Source organism: Prunus dulcis, chromosome 4, assembly GCF_902201215.1.
Source record: "Prunus dulcis chromosome 4, ALMONDv2, whole genome shotgun sequence".
Classification (NCBI taxonomy): domain Eukaryota; kingdom Viridiplantae; phylum Streptophyta; class Magnoliopsida; order Rosales; family Rosaceae; genus Prunus; species Prunus dulcis.
In genome coordinates this window covers 24,337,459-24,353,572 of record NC_047653.1, presented here as the reverse complement: position 1 = coordinate 24,353,572, position 16,114 = coordinate 24,337,459, and the positions used below count along the sequence as shown (strand labels likewise).

Sequence of the window (16,114 nt, the reverse complement as noted above, 5' to 3'; positions counted from 1 at the left end):
ACGTAAACACAAAAAGGGATTTTGAAAGAACGATTTAATTACCAACGAAATTAAAAGACAAAACAAGTAGAAAGTCACGAAACACAAGGATGGGAAATTCAAATTGATAAAAGCACTAGGACAATGAATTCACCACTAGTAATCCGATCTAGCCTCTTATTCAACTACCTATAAAGTAACCATTTGATGTTGCCGCTTAGTTTTCCTTTTTCATGAATTACCTATGATATTTAGGCTAACTCGTATATTCCTACATGCAATTCACCTACGGTATTTAAGTCAAATATCAACACATAGAAACTCATTACGATCAGTGAAAACCTCCAACAAGCATGTAAACCCTAGGAGTATGGTATTTACCCTAGACGAATTACAAATTCTAATCACAATAAGCAAGCCTCAAATTAAGTATTGTATTTACTCTAATTTGCATCCGATTAACTCAATTAAAAGTCTAGAGAGTGATCAAGCATCAAGATAATCAACCAAGTTATTAAGCACAGTGATTGATAGGACCTTCACCCCTCAATATTATAGATGACTATCCCATTTCCTTGTAATAGAGTAGATTCCTTTTTCCGTAAAGTTAGGAAGGCTGTTATCCTCCTTCCAGCTGGCTAGCCGCGTGTCTATGCTAGTAGAATTGTATAAGTACTCAGTAGCCGAGTACAGAGGTTTATTATGAATGAAAATGTCCTTTTTTTTAACTTCTGAAATTCATTCTTTACTTTTTCTAGCCAAGGGTTCTATTAGTGATTAAGAATCCAACATCTAACGGCAATCAATAGATAGGTAAAATAAGAAAACTAGATTATCATACTAGAGCTACATCATGCCCTAGCAAAAGATAATTAGTTACACATAATCATAGAATTCAACATAAGCAAAATAGTAAGGAAGAAACAATCAAACTTAGCCAATTGCGGTACTCTTCCGGTGTCTCCAATTTCTCATAGTCTTTGCGTGTCTCCAATAGGGAGTTGTTTCTCATACTTAAATAAAACACCCCACGTCTATTCCTTCCCTAGCTGGGCTTTTACAGCAGCCCAAAAATAAAGAAAAACCTAATTAAAACATAAATCCAAAATGGGTAAGTAATTGATTCCTCTTCCTACTTGGACTGGGATATCACGTCAGCTATTTTGCATGCACGTTTGGGGTTGTTTCTCCTCCAAGAAAATTCGGGAAAAATATGAAAATTGTAGGTTTTGGTCTTACCTTTCCAGCCATATATCGCACGCCTTGAGGAAAAATCAAGAAAGTCTTCAAATTCCACAACAGCACAGTTTTGACGGGATTGCACCTTATGCTAACTTAACTTCAAAGACTGCTCCCATTGGCTACTGCGAAAATTCTAGAAAAATTCCACAATCATCTTCAAGGTCTTAGCTTTCAACTCTCATACTAAAACTCCACCAAAAAGTCATGTTTCCATTGAAAACAAATTACTTGCTCTGGAAAGCTGAAAATTGAGAAAATAAAGTAATAAGTCCTTTTTAAATCAAATTCTTCTACAAAAACTGAGTATAAAGAGTACATAAATGTGTAAATTTATGGACTTATCAAATACCCACAACTTAGATTTTGCTAGTCCTAGAGCAAAACAAAACGAAAAGTAAAAACAAAAGAACAAAGACTCAATGCACACAAGCGATCGACTAACTTTCGAATATTGATCTCAGAGATAACCAACAACCGTTAACTAATTCCCAAGAAATAAGCAACAATAACTCAAAACATTATCAAAGGGTTAGCCAAATTTTAATTGAACAACTTGGATGTAGTGTGTGAAATAGCCAACATTAATACAACCCACGACTTAAGCTTCACACAAGTTGAATAACGAAATAAGAACAAGCTTCAACTTCAAATCTCACCAAGGATGTTCACTCTAATAAAAGCACTCCTAGTTATTTTCACTCATAAATATGTGAGAGGAATCAAAGTAATAGGATATACTCACATAATTGAAATAAAGGCACATGACATAGATAAAAGATCTCATGGAAAGATATCGCATACTTGAAAACATTTAAACCATCCGACCATAGTCCTTCCACACCTATTCTCCACATGAGGAACCACACTTCTCCTTGGATCAAGTAGGACTTTCACTGACAGGACCCGACCCAATTTCCGCTTTGGAATTCGAGCCAAGTCCTATGCATGTCCGACACCTGGAGAATGTCGGGCACAAAAGGCCTTTTTACCCTTCTCGTTTCAAATTCTTTTAAAATTTCCCTTAGACTTCTGCCGAAATTTCGGCAAAGTCTCCCCTGTATTTTGACCAAACCCAAAGTCTTCCACCTGACAAACAAGCTCAAATACTATACCAACTGCCAGAATAACTCAATTAACAGATCTCAACTCCAGTTTTTCAGTTTCAACTAGATATCAGAGCATTTCTACAAATTTACAGAACTTTAAGAAATTTACAAAGAGATCCTACACTTTAAGGTGGTGAGGCAGAAGTTGGGAGGATGGCCCGAGTGGTTTCCTACGTACTTCTACGGCCTGGGGGCGAAAACAAGTTTAAAGTTGTGAATGGACAAAAATAGGGTTCTTAAAAACAAGTTAGAACATAATAACCCCCGTTTTGAAAATAAATAGGGATAGCAATCGATAATTTGGCTATATTTCAATACAAGGCATCCAAATAAACATGAATAAACATACTGATGAATATACTCGCGTACTGAATAAATATATAAAGATATAACTGCATGAATATCAAACAAACTGGTATAAAATAACTGAAAGTCATAACTGCATAAAAAGGCTCAAAATCCTTTGAAATTACCACCTAATTGTACCCCTGTAATATCCGTCAATTCCCCTGGCAGGTCTCGGGCGACACAAAGTCTAACCGAGCCGCAAACTGACAAAATCAGGGGACTATGGTCAGCCTGATCCGCCGGCAGGTCTCGATGACACCAAGTCGACTCGAGCCGCTCTGGCAAGATACAGGAGACCGCAGTCAGCCTGATCCGCAATCCTGGCAGGTCTCGGAGACACAGAGTCAGCCGAGTCGCAAATCCTGGCACGTCTCAGGATACCAAGTCTGCAGAGCCGCAAATCCTGCCACTCACGGTCCGAGCGTCCCCGAAACTCGTGAGGCGAAGTCAAGTGCACTGACATAACTGAAATCAGACCAGATGTCCGTAGACATCGGTCCGACTGTGGGTAATCACCAAACATAAATGGGTACATGGTGGTCTAATTTGAAAATCTAATAACTCTCTGAAATCTGATAAGTCTGAACAAAATTACTATCTATGTATCAAAACCTCAGGTCTGCTGCTCAACTAATATTATAAACATAAAGATGTTTCACAATAAAAATCATGCTTCGACAATATATAATAACACTTATTCAAGATCAAATATAAAATATAATTATAAAATCTTTTAGAAAAGAAAAGTCCACTCACGGTTGGTCCGAGCTAGTTAGACCCTTCGAAGGTCCCTCCTGTAGGTCAACTGGACCTCTGGTGCCTGATTAACCATAATAATAAATTAATAAACTGCTGAATAAAGAGCATTAAATTAAACACCCTGCCCCGGCTCCTAGAAATACGTGCACTAATTTCAAGTTACTCCTATGCCCACATTAGCTTTTTAGACAGTTAGAACGGTCTTAAGAGACCTGAAGCCTCACCAAGCGATAAGCTGCCAGATCGTCCGATCTGGGACCCGTGGGGTCCACGATCTCCGATGGCCAATCTGGGCTTCTCTGAGGGTTCCTCATAGAGAAGGAACTATGTCCCGCGAGTTTGGTCTGAAACGGACAGTCGGATTGGCCAAAATCGCGTTATCGCTTAAAATCCAAACCCTAGCCCCAAGGTTCGCGATTTCGGAGTATCCGGGACTCCGATTCACAATCCGTCGAATCCTACACGATCCTGAAATCATGTAGACCGACATATCCAAAATTCAGTGCGATCCAACGATTTGACGACACTGCACCCAAGGATCGCGCGATATGGAAAATCCGTTCGGGGCTCAAACGAACTCTGAATCGAGATCCGCGAAATCCTACGCGCTCGTGATGACACGAGGATCTCAAAACTATCACAAAGTCACTTCACCACCCTCGCCCACGCGCCGCCACACGCGCGTGCAGATTTGGGTGTCCAAAGCGATTTTGGGTTGCCGAAAAATCTCGGAACCAAGACTCCAAACTCCTATCCTAGGTAAAACACCCCATTTGGAGTCACTTTTGTTCTTGGACATACCCCAAAAAGTGATCGAAAACAGTCGATCACGGTGGCTGAATTTTCGGCCAATTTTCAAGTCGAAAATCGAACGTTCTAGAGCCAAAATCGATCGAAACCCATACATCCATTAGCTAGAACACGAAAAATAGCTGAGAAACCATACCTTACTCGATCGATTTGGTGAAGAATTGAGGGAGAAAAACGAGCTGGAAGTTTGAACTGGAAATTAGCAAACAATGGCAGTTTCCGGCAAACTCCGGCCACAGCAACGGCGACGACGGGTCAGGAAATGACGGCGGTCGAGTGGTGGTTCGTTTGGCACCGGTCTCGGAGATCGGCTCCGGTCTCGGAGATCGGCTCCAAGTGTGGCGGCCGTGGCGTCGTCGAGAAGGAGGAGAGGTTGACTGCTCGCGCGGGATCGGGAGGAGAGAGAGAGAGAGGAGAGAGAAATGAGGAGAGAGAAGGGAGAAAGAGATAAAAATTTGACTTTTTGACCAAATTATCATTTTGCCCTTCGCGGTATTTTGATCGTCTTTTCTTCGTTACAACTCCGATTCTGGTCTACTTCGTGTCTACGGACTCATTTCGCCGTGCTCTACGCAACAGTGCAAGAGGAATCGCCAAATTCTTTCTCGATCAAAAAGTCAACTTTTTCTCTATTAAAATATGCGAGGGCAAAATTGTCTTTTAGGTAGAATAAAGAAATCCTAATTTTTAGATATTTTGGTTTGGGTTATTACATTCACTAAGGTTGTAATGGGGCTTAGGGTGATGGGTGAACCAAGAAAAAGATATGGATGGACAAATTTTAAGGAATTCATAGAGCTTTCCATGAAAATTATAACATCTTGCACTTCGAGCATGAAACTTGGTATTGATACTGTCTTGAATTTTCTTTTTCTTTTTTTTCTTTTTTTTTTCTAACTCCGGATTAGCTTTTTAATCAACCCATGTAGCGAGTGTTAGGCCAATGACTCCCAAGCTAGATAGCTTTAAGGCATTAAATGTAAAACACTCCTAGGGCTTAATAACTCGAGTTGAAAAAGGCTTCAAAAATAGTTTTTTTTTTTTTTTTGAAATGGTATCCTTTACTTTCCAAATGATTCAACAATTTGTGCAATTCTCTCTTAACAACGAATATACTCTACAAAACTCCTTAGAAGGGTGAAGGATAAACATATGATAGATTCAGGTGAAAAGAATAGGGTAAAGCATGAAAAAAAAAAAAAAAAAAGCTTACATAAAAGGCACACACAAGGGGGTTAACTAGGGATAAAAGTGATATGGGTTGGCTAGAAGGGCTCAAACGAAAGAAACAAGGCCTATGTCACTTCCTAGAATCCATGTGGTTCCCAAAGTATGCCTCAAATAGATAATGAAAGGAGTTCTAGCAAACAATTTAAACATCCTTAAGTACTTGACCAAAACAAAGAATAATGAGATCACAACGATGTAGACAAAAAAATTTATAGAATATCATATAACACTCAAGAAAGGAAGGCATAGGCTCAAAAATTCACATAATGAGGGTTATATAATCTACACTTGCTCCTATTTAGCCATTTAAATCATGTGAAATCCCCAATCGAAACTCATATTAATATGGCTATGTGCATAAGGATTTCCCAAGTCTAATCACAAAAATAAGGCTAACACAAAGATAATGTAAAGAATTATTGTCATGCTCAAGACTTCTTGAAAGTTACTTGTAAATAAAATTCAATCTCATCATAGAACTGGGAAGTGACTACCACAAACAAATAAAAACAAGACTCAAAGTAAAAGAAATTATTGTTGGGTTTTATGACTTTTTTGGATTTTTTATATTTTTTAAAAGAAAAAAAATGAAAACAAAACAAAACAATAGAATAAAAACTAATTAAATAAAAATGAAAAGTTGAAAAGAATTGAAAATCAATAAACAAAACTGTAGTTCTGACCCAGCTGCAAAGAATTACATGTATCTCACAAAATACTTGGCTTCTTTACATGGTTGGATTCAGAACAAAAAACCAAAGAAAGCATCATGGGCCAAAATACAAAAACAGCAGCAGATAAGAACAGAATTTAAAACAAAGACAAAGGACTGTTGCATACATTATGAAACCAAAGAACTCAATCACCCACAACTTAAAACAAACATTGTCCTCAATGTGTAAAGCAAAGAAAACTAACTCATCAATTAAAGAGAGAGAGAGTGCGAGAACTTCCCGGGTTTGTGTAGGTGTATGGAGGAGCAAAGCATATAATATGTTGAAGTGAGAGAGAATAGACAATGCAACGAACTTAAACACCCACAACTTGCTTCTTGGAATGTCAACGGACCCATAATAGCTCCTAAAAATCTTGGAATGCGATGAAATTGGAACAAAATTGAGCTGGATATGTAATCATAAAAATCTGGAAATTTGACTTTTAGCGACGAAAAATCTGATGAACACCGCTGCTAAAACCTCTTTGGTGACGAAAAATCTGATGAACACCGTCGCTAAAACTTCTTTGGTGACGAAAAATCTGATGAACACCGTCGCTAAAACTTCTTTGGTGATGAAAAAGCTTCAAATTCTGGGCAAAAGAGCAGCTGCTTTTTCGTGTGTTTTAGGTCCTTTTTTGAGCTTCAAATCATCCTAAAACATAATGTAGGCCACCGAAGACCCCCAAACCTGGTCCAAAACATCATAGTAACCATTCTAAACGCGTCGGTGGCTTCAGATTGACCTGAAAAACAACAAAAAAGACATTAGGCAAAAATTTTGATTTTGACCAAAATAAGAACCTACTAAGCTATTTTGCTATTTTTTGGCATTTAACTTCAACCAATGACCAAAAACGACTACTGTAACACATCTGAAACGTGCTGCAAACATCCTAGGGCTAGAAAAATCTGAAAATTTGTCTTTGGAACACAAAATTCATTGTTTGATTACGCAAAACTTTACAAAAACAACAAAAACAAAAACATGAATAATGTAAGAGAAATCACACATAAACTAAAATCAAAAAACAAAAAAACAAAAACAAAGGTGAGAATGCTTGGGTTGCCTCCCAAGAAGCGCTTAGGTTATAGTCGTGAGCTAGACTTTAATGCACGGAGACTAGATAGGATCTACCGGCTCACTCAAAGGGAGTGAAGTCTTCTCTATGTCAAAGGGTGACTCGAGGTTCAAGCGATGGCCATTCACTTTGAAAGTCGACCCATCTTTAATATTCTGAATTTCAACGGCACCATGTGGAAAGACTTGCAATATAAGGAAGGGTCCATACCATCGTGACTTAAGCTTGCCAAGGAAGAGTTCTAGCCTCGAGTTAAAGAGTAAAATCTTCTGACCAAGATGGAATGCTTTATGTAGTATGGACTGATCATGAAATGACTTCTTCTCCTCCTTGTAAATTTTGGAGTTTTCATATGCATCATTCCTTATTTCTTCCAATTCATTGAGCTGTAACGTCCTCTTTTCTCCAGCAGCTTGATAATTATAATTAAGTTTCTTGATTGCCCAAAAGGCCTTGTGTTCTAGTTCCACGGGAAGATGACAAGCCTTGCCATAGACCAAACGACAAGGAGACATGCCAATTGGAGTCTTGAATGCTGTTCGATATGCCCACAATGCGTCATTCAACATAAGGGACCAATCCTTCCTAGAAGCATTCACCGTCTTCTCTAGGATGCGTTTGATTTCACGGTTAGACACCTCCACTTGCCCACTTTGTTGAGGGTGATAAGGAGTGGCCACCCTATGTGTGATGTTGTATTTAGCTAGGAGCGCCTTCAAAGGCTTGTTGATGAAGTGAGGGCCCCCATCACTAATCAAAGCTCTAGGCGTGCCAAACCTTGGGAAGATAGTGCCTTGGAGAAACCATAGGACAACCTTGTGATCATTTGTTGGTGATGCCACTGCCTCCACCCATTTCGAAACATACTCTACAGCTACAAGAATATATTGATTACCACAGGAGGATGGAAATGGTTCATAAAGTCAATGCCCCATACATCGAACAATTCTACCACGAGAATGCTTTGCAAAGGCATCTTATTACGTTTGGACAGATTACCAATCCTTTGGCATTTGTCACACATAGCACACCAATCATGGACATCCTGAAACAATGTAGGCCAGTAGAAACCACTTTCCAATAAAGATATTGTTTCTAGTAATAACAATCCCATTCAACTCCATTAAAATTTTGTATCCTTGTTTTACTAAGGTTTCTCCTCACGTCAGAAACATGTCGCACATCCTTGAGAGTTAGAGCCTTCCTATATGTCATCTTCAATTCTCATTCTCCTATTCCACGTACTTGTGCGATGGTGTCATTTTCTAGGGTTACACTTCCTCCACTTGAGTTGTGGTAATTTTTGAAAAATCGTTTGTCAAAACACACATGTACGTTTGCCCCAGAATCTAACCATCAATCACTATTACTTAAATATGCTACATTAACTTCAAAGGACCCACTAGTGTAGTGGTTTGGAGTATTTACTCCCTCAAGCAAGGTCCTGGGTTCAAGTCCTAGTATCTGTGTTGTGTGTGTTAGTTTAATATGCTATCGCCCCTTTCAATAGGAAAGGTCCTCAAAAAATAATAATAATAATAATAATATAAAAATTAAAAATTAAAAAAAATGTTACATTAACTAGAGGCTTAAAACTATACCTTATACTGGGTTCATCTCGATCCACCAACACATTCACTTGGGCTTTAGGACCCCTTTGTCCTTTGTTCCACTTAGGCTTGGGCTTGTAGGGCTCGGTCTTCTTGTAATGACAGTCTTTGGCCCAATGATTTGTTCTCCCACAAACGAAACATGGTTGATCCATATTGCCATTGGAATTGTTATGGTGTCTATTGTGCTGGAGATTTTGGTTTCGGTTGAATTGATTATGATTGGGTTGGCTATTTCTATTTGTCCTCTTGAAAACTTTCCTTCTAGATTGGAAACGATTCCTATTATTTGAACTTTCCACTAGGTTCACGTTTATCTTTTCTTTCTTAGGCTTGTTACTTCATCTATGTTTCTCTTCAATCCTAAGGGAGTTTAATACTTGGGTTAAGGTTAAATCTCCTTGTTTGTGCCTAAGGGTTTTTGCAAAGTTTGACCAACTTGGGGGTAATTTATCAATGAGACAGGAAACTTAAAACTCTTCACTAAACTTTGTACCATTTAGTTCTATTTTCCAAAAAAAAAAAATCTTGGTACTCATGAATTTGTTCACTTATAGTTTTATTCTCAACCATCATATAGTTATTAAAGTTTGAGATTGTAAAACGATCTATTCCCGCATCTTCTATCCCATATTCAGCTTCTAATTCATCCCACAAAGTTTTTGCATTTTTTGTATCTTGATAAACATCATACAGATCATCAGAGAGAAGCACTAAGGATTCTGTTATGGCAATGAGATTTTAATTCTTCTTTTGTCATCTTCTCCTTAATTTTAAAAGTGGTTTCAGTAGTTTTATTTGGTGTGGTTTGACCTTCTAAGGCAGAAACTAACCCTAAAACAGTTAACCAATATTTAAGTTGTCTTTGCCACCTCTTAAAATTTGTCCCATTAAATTTTCTAGGTTTAACACTATTGGTCTCTACACTATCCATCTCAATTCCAATAAACAATAATGAAGCAACAAAATCTGAAATTTAAATATAATAGAAATTGAGATTTAATAATAATCAAACAATTGGTAGACAAACAATAACTTAAACTAACTTGGAATAGTGTAATATTGTTAAAAATGAATTTGTTTAAAGTTGGACTTTAATGTGTGGCAAGCAATAATTAACAAAAACGCAGGCAATAAAACAGAATCAATTTAGACAAACTTTCCCTCTTTATTTATTTATTTAAAATTATAAAAGTTTTAGAGTTGGAATTTAAAGTTGAAAACATGTAGGCTTAAAAGGCACAGTCAATAAGCTATGTTTATGCTCTTTTTGGGAGGCTCGAGGAGTATTAGATCTTCAACAGGGGAAAAGGTGTGAACTTTCGATATTTGGAGAACCTGCAGAAGACAATGAAGAAGAAGCAATCGTTAAGCTTCGGATACTTGTGTGGTGCCTGCCGAAAGCTCTCCAATGCTTAAGTCAGCTATATGTGGTAATTTGGTAGAATAACAGTAAAGGTGAGAAAATAGTTTCCCTTTTTACTTAGGTACTGTTCCCTATTTATAGAGAAGTGAAAATGGGAGTTTTGTACAAAGTTTCGATGTGAGACTTTGTGCAAGCTGCAGTAGAGGTGGCACGTGTCCATGGAAATTAGGTTCGGCAGGTAGTTGCCGCTTCAGAAGAGTGTCTTCCTTCGGTCAGTTAAAAAGTGATGACGTCATTTACTTTTTGGGTATTTCAGCAGGGGAGAAGGTGTGTCTGCCTTGGTGCGAGTTGTTTTGATATTGGATATGCTCAATTGATTGTGGTGTAAACAAGCTATAATAAAGATAGAATGAGTATCAATCAATTTAAAGAAACTTTTCTCCTTTTCAGTTTTCTAATTATTTAAAATTCGTGTACGTTTTATAAACAAAAAAACTTGTGGCTGCCTTGATTTAGAAAGTCTGTAGATGTTCCCTTTTTATTATTATTATTATTATTATTATTATTATTATTATTATTATTATTATTGAATTTTATAAGAAGAAAAAATGAATATAAACTTAAAGCAACAACAAATACGGTAAGAATAATTTTAACCTACAAAGGCTTTAGATTATTATTAAAAATTATGTTTTTTATTTATTTATAAAATTCTTCTTCAAACATTTATATATAAATAATATATAAGACAAAGCTTTAACACTGAAGTAAAATTAAAGAGACAAATAAATAAATAAATAAAATAAGTTAAGATTAAAAAAGTAAGTCTGATATAGTGAAAGCACGTCAAAGACGCTGTTCTAAAGCCTTTGTAGCCTCCCTATGTGCATGTAATGATGGTCTACAGGAGTCCAAGATACAACCCCAATACACAGGCTTAAGGTCAACTATGAGCACATTCACAGTCGGATAGAAATCTCCAAGCCACAGAACCGTTGCCCAAAATAATATGGAAAATATGGAATATATGAAAATATGAGGATGGAGAAATCTTATTGAGGTGTGGTGAAATGTGAAGGAGGAGTGGCCTTTTATAGGCATCCAATACTCGTAACCTCTAGACACATTCAACCAGAAAAATTAAGACAATGAATAGAAAATAAAACTAAAAACTAAACTATTTGTAACTCCCATAATAAATAAAAGAAAACAGCCAAAATATTAAAACAGAAAATAACTCAATTGAGTGGTCAAATGATATCGGATTCAAGTAATTTTTTGCAAAGATGATCTTTGAATAAGTATCTACAAAATAGACGGTTTGGATTAGTGAAATACAATCAAGAGTGGGCCCTACAAAGGGTGTCTATCAAATAAGCTTATTTGAGGGATCCCTCAATGGAAACTCTCCGTATATATATATATATATATATATGGGAGATGAGCACGTAACCTAATCACATTAAGGCAAAAAAGCTTATAATTCTGCAATTATTTAATAACCAAGTAGTGTTATAAAATCTATGTATCTGTATCAAGATTCAAAACTACTAACACATGCATTAAGTTATTTTACGAAAAACATTTATATATGCTTCTAGAAACGAACTAGCAAAGGTGACCGCGCGCGATGTTGCGGGTTTTAAAACTGTGTGAAATGTGTACAAAGTCGTTCAAATATGTAGGAAAAATGGTACTATATAGACATGGCGGTCTAAATAGTTGCATCATGCTTTGTTTAGCAAGTTTAAGTTACAAAAATAAACTAATAACATGTTTTATATGCAGCTTGTCATGTTAATAAACCAAATAGCAATCAAAACACTAAAATATCAGTATTTTTGAGCTGCTCATTGTTCAAAAGAGTTTGGACAGGTCTTTATATACATGCTACTGGGTGGTGGAAGGGGATTACGCTTTGATGTCTCTTGCTGACTCTGCTGTAGAGGCGGCTTATGTTCTTGTTCTCTGCAAGGGAGTTTCAACTTTGTTGGTACAAATTTGGAAAATGGTAGGTGTTAATGTAGATAAATGAGAAATTTTGAGTGAAGCCAATAATTATTATCACATTATTAAGTTAAAAAATCCAACAGGACAAACAACATTTTAAAGACATCAACCATTCTATTAATATGATGGGCAAAAGTATAACCTCATTCTATTTCATCAATTGGTAACAAACTTAGAACAATTGTGACAATTTATTAAATAGGAATAAGAAAATTAAGCCAAAACACCCAAGCTTTAATAGAATCAAATCAAGGGGTGTTGATTATGTTGCTACAAATTTGGAAAATAGTAGGTGTTAGTGTAGACAAATAGAAAAATTTGAGCGAAGACAATGACTGTTATTACAGAATTATGGCCACAAAATCAATTGCACAAACCATAATTTAAATATACCAAGCATTCTCTAAATCTGGTGAACAAAGTATAATCTCAGTCATTGCAAACGAAACAAAAAGACCAAGAGTGTAATAAAATCAAACCAAATATTCATAAGAGAATCAAAGCATGAGCAAGTTTGTTGTACAGAAGCAGAGATAATCTATAGACACCTATGGTCAAAATTGATACATGTATTGCTATTTATTGGCTGCATTAATCAAATGGAGAAATAAGCTATAAAAGCGGAAATAACCAATAAACACCTGTAGGTTATATAAGCATAATAAAGGCAGAACTAATAGGCTATAAGTTATAGTTTTGTTCATTACATCTAAAACATCTTATAAGGGTTGTGAATCTTAAGTTTTGCTCAAATTGAACAAAGGACAAAATTCTCTATGTGAATAATTACTTTGTTTAGTCATTTTCCTGGGAGCGAATCCGCTGTCCCCAAATTGGTGTCCCCTCCATGTCCCCTCTCTAATTTGCTGACACGTATCAATTAACATAACGGGGAGTTAACTCCGTTAACTTTTTTATTTGACAATTTTAAAAATTTAAAAATTTAAAACTGCCCAAAATAACCCAGCAGCCAACGAGCGTCCTTCCTTGCTAAACCTAGAGCGTCGTCTTCCTTGGGGTCTTTTTTATGTGTTTGGCTATCTTCGAAGAATTTGTGAATTAAATAGTTAATTGGAGTTGAATCTACTGCTGTTATGACATAGAGATTTAGTTATTTGGAGTTTAACGATATTCACGAGGTGATAGTTTTGCTCTGTCGCCAACAACCTTCAAGAGGCAGAGGAGAGGACCCATCACCTTGGATGGTTTTGCTCATGCTCTTTTGCGGCTTCCCATACCAACAAGCTTTGATGCCGTCAAAAGCACCAGTTTAATGACTCTGCCTCTTCTTCCGTACCCTCCTCCTCCTCCATCATCAGTTTCTGTTGTGACCAACCAACCAATGGTGGCAGTTGAGTTTGAGTTAATTAAACCTTGTGAAGGAGAAGAGAAGCTGATGGATTTGAACACTGCAGCTGCAATTTCAGAAGAAAAAGATCTGCTCCGGCAACTACAAGGAAGTGCCCCTACCCCTACACCAATCAATGTCATAGGGTCTAAAGAAGTTGAATGCACAATGTGTTTGACAAAATATTGCAGCAAGATGTATGCATTTTGCCAGTTTATGACTTACTGAAGATAAATCTTTTTTCCCCTCATGAGGGAAAGAATGAAATATAGTATTGTTCAATACTTGTCCTACCACTTAACAACGAGCAATATTAAGTTATAATTGATTCCACATAGTCGCTGGTTTTGTTCCAATAATATATGACATCAAATGGCCATTAAAATTGTCATACATATGAAGTCTTTAACAATACAAAAGGTAAATACATGCTTGTTCCAAATGTCATAACCAAATATTCTTAAATGAAACTTGGAGTCCAAAAGAAGGAAAAATTCTTCAACATTCTTCTCATTCAACATCATGTGTCTTGGCACTGCATGTCAATTCAGAGCTCAGCAAGTCTAGTCCTTCAGAGCTCAGTAAGCTTAATTCTTCTTCTTGTGGTAATTCTGCCTGCATATATGTGTATATAATGAAATAAGTTAGTACTCATTCACGAGAAAACAAAAGGTAGTAACCAATTGCAAGGAATTACCTGCAATAAATTCATCATGCTAGTTGGACCTTGTTGATAGTTGCTCAAAGTATTGTGGGTTCTTATGTAGTATTGCTAGTATATAAGTTAAGTCAGTAACATAGTTAACATTACTTGTGAAATGCCATAGATAGACACCAAAAAAAGATAAATTTAACTTAAACATTACCTGTGAAATATCCATTGTTGCTTGAGATTGGGTTGGCATGTGAATAGTCTCATTGTGAGAATCAGGCTCCTAACATTATTTCAGAACCATAAATTTTAAAATTAGTTAAAATAAAACAAATATTAACAATCATAACTTTTAAATAATAAAAAATATATATTAAAATACCTGTTCTAATAGAGCACATTCTTCTTTATTTCGAGGCTTTTTCTTCTTTGTGAGCTTTTCCAAAGCATTCTTTGGCCTTTTAGAATTGCCAACAACTTTGGTCTTAGTTTTGATTCCTCTAACTTTAATGATATCATCGTCAATATAAATATACTCATTAAGCTTAGAGGCACTGGTAGCTGTTGAGATCACCTGAGTTGGTTCTTGACTTGCTTTCTTCTTCAAACACGCATCCACATCTCTCAACGTATTGTTAAGTCCTAATATAGCAGTTTCATATGCATCTTTCGACTCTGATGCTCGTTTTGCTAACTGAGTATGCAACCGACATAATTCTCTGTAACGCCTGACAATTTCTACTTTTGAGTCATTTTCACTAGAGACATTGCAAGTAGATTTTGCACTCTTAGCCTTAATATTTTTGGTCCATCTCTTCAAGATATATTGAGCTGGAATACTTTTAATATTTCTTGTAGAGAGGACTTTTAAGGCAAGCGCACACAAGATTCCTACAAACTCATACTTCTTACAACTACATAAAACCGTATTATCTATTGAGTCAAATGTGACTGTGTGGTGCCAATACTTCTTATGAGGGATAACTTCATTTTTGCTGATGCTTCCAATCTCACCATTGAATTTCAAGACACAATCATGAGCTTTACACAACTCATCTTGAAACAACTTAAACACTTCTGGTGTATGTATATTTGATGCATGCTTTAATATTTCCACTGGAAATGACAATGCAGGTGAACTTTGACTTGCTCTAAATTCAGCTTTCAACTCTTGATAACGAAGATCTTCAACTAACCTCTGAAAATGTTGAAAAAATTGTAGCAAATCCATTGAATTTCAAGACACAATCATGAGCTTTACACAACTCATCTTGAAACAACTTAAACACTTCTGGTGTATGTATATTTGATGCATGCTTTAATATTTCCACTGGAAATGACAATGCAGGTGAACTTTGACTTGCTCTAAATTCAGCTTTCAACTCTTGATAACGAAGATCTTCAACTAACCTCTGAAAATGTTGAAAAAATTGTAGCAAATCATATTTGTAACTAACATACTTCTTTAAAGCACTATTCATGCTTTCACTGTGTTGGGTAGTAGTAATATTAGCACAAAAAGTTTGTCGCCCATAAACTAATGCCCATTGCTCCTTTATATTAAACAATCGCCTCAACCAATCATTATCCTTGAGATTATATTTTTCAAGCATGTTATTCCAAGCGTTTATAAAATCATCTTTATCTTCATAATCATATATGCATCTACCAAAGTCTTTGATAAAATTTTTGAACTTCTCAAAAGCATTGCTAAGATGCTTGGCTGCGTTTTGGTATATGTGCCAAATGCACAAACGGTGACATGTTTCTGGCCACTCTGAAAGCAACGCTTTAGCCATTGCTGTATCTTGGTCTGTCAGAATACTTATTGGTTTTTTTCCAGACATAGCCTTGAGA

General features: G+C 36.3%; 1 protein-coding gene across 1 annotated transcript; it reads right to left on the bottom strand.

Annotated features, from left to right (window-relative positions):
- Positions 1-14,115: 14,115 nt before the first annotated feature.
- On the bottom strand, positions 14,116-16,056 carry LOC117625666 (protein FAR-RED ELONGATED HYPOCOTYL 3-like). The gene is made up of 6 exons (XM_034357193.1): positions 15,715-16,056; positions 15,547-15,669; positions 14,640-15,455; positions 14,472-14,540; positions 14,303-14,377; positions 14,116-14,220 (listed from the first exon to the last, which is right to left on the bottom strand). The coding sequence occupies exons 1-6, from the start codon at positions 16,054-16,056 to the stop codon at positions 14,116-14,118; spliced, it is 1,530 nt and encodes a 509-aa protein (XP_034213084.1).
- Positions 16,057-16,114: the final 58 nt, after the last annotated feature.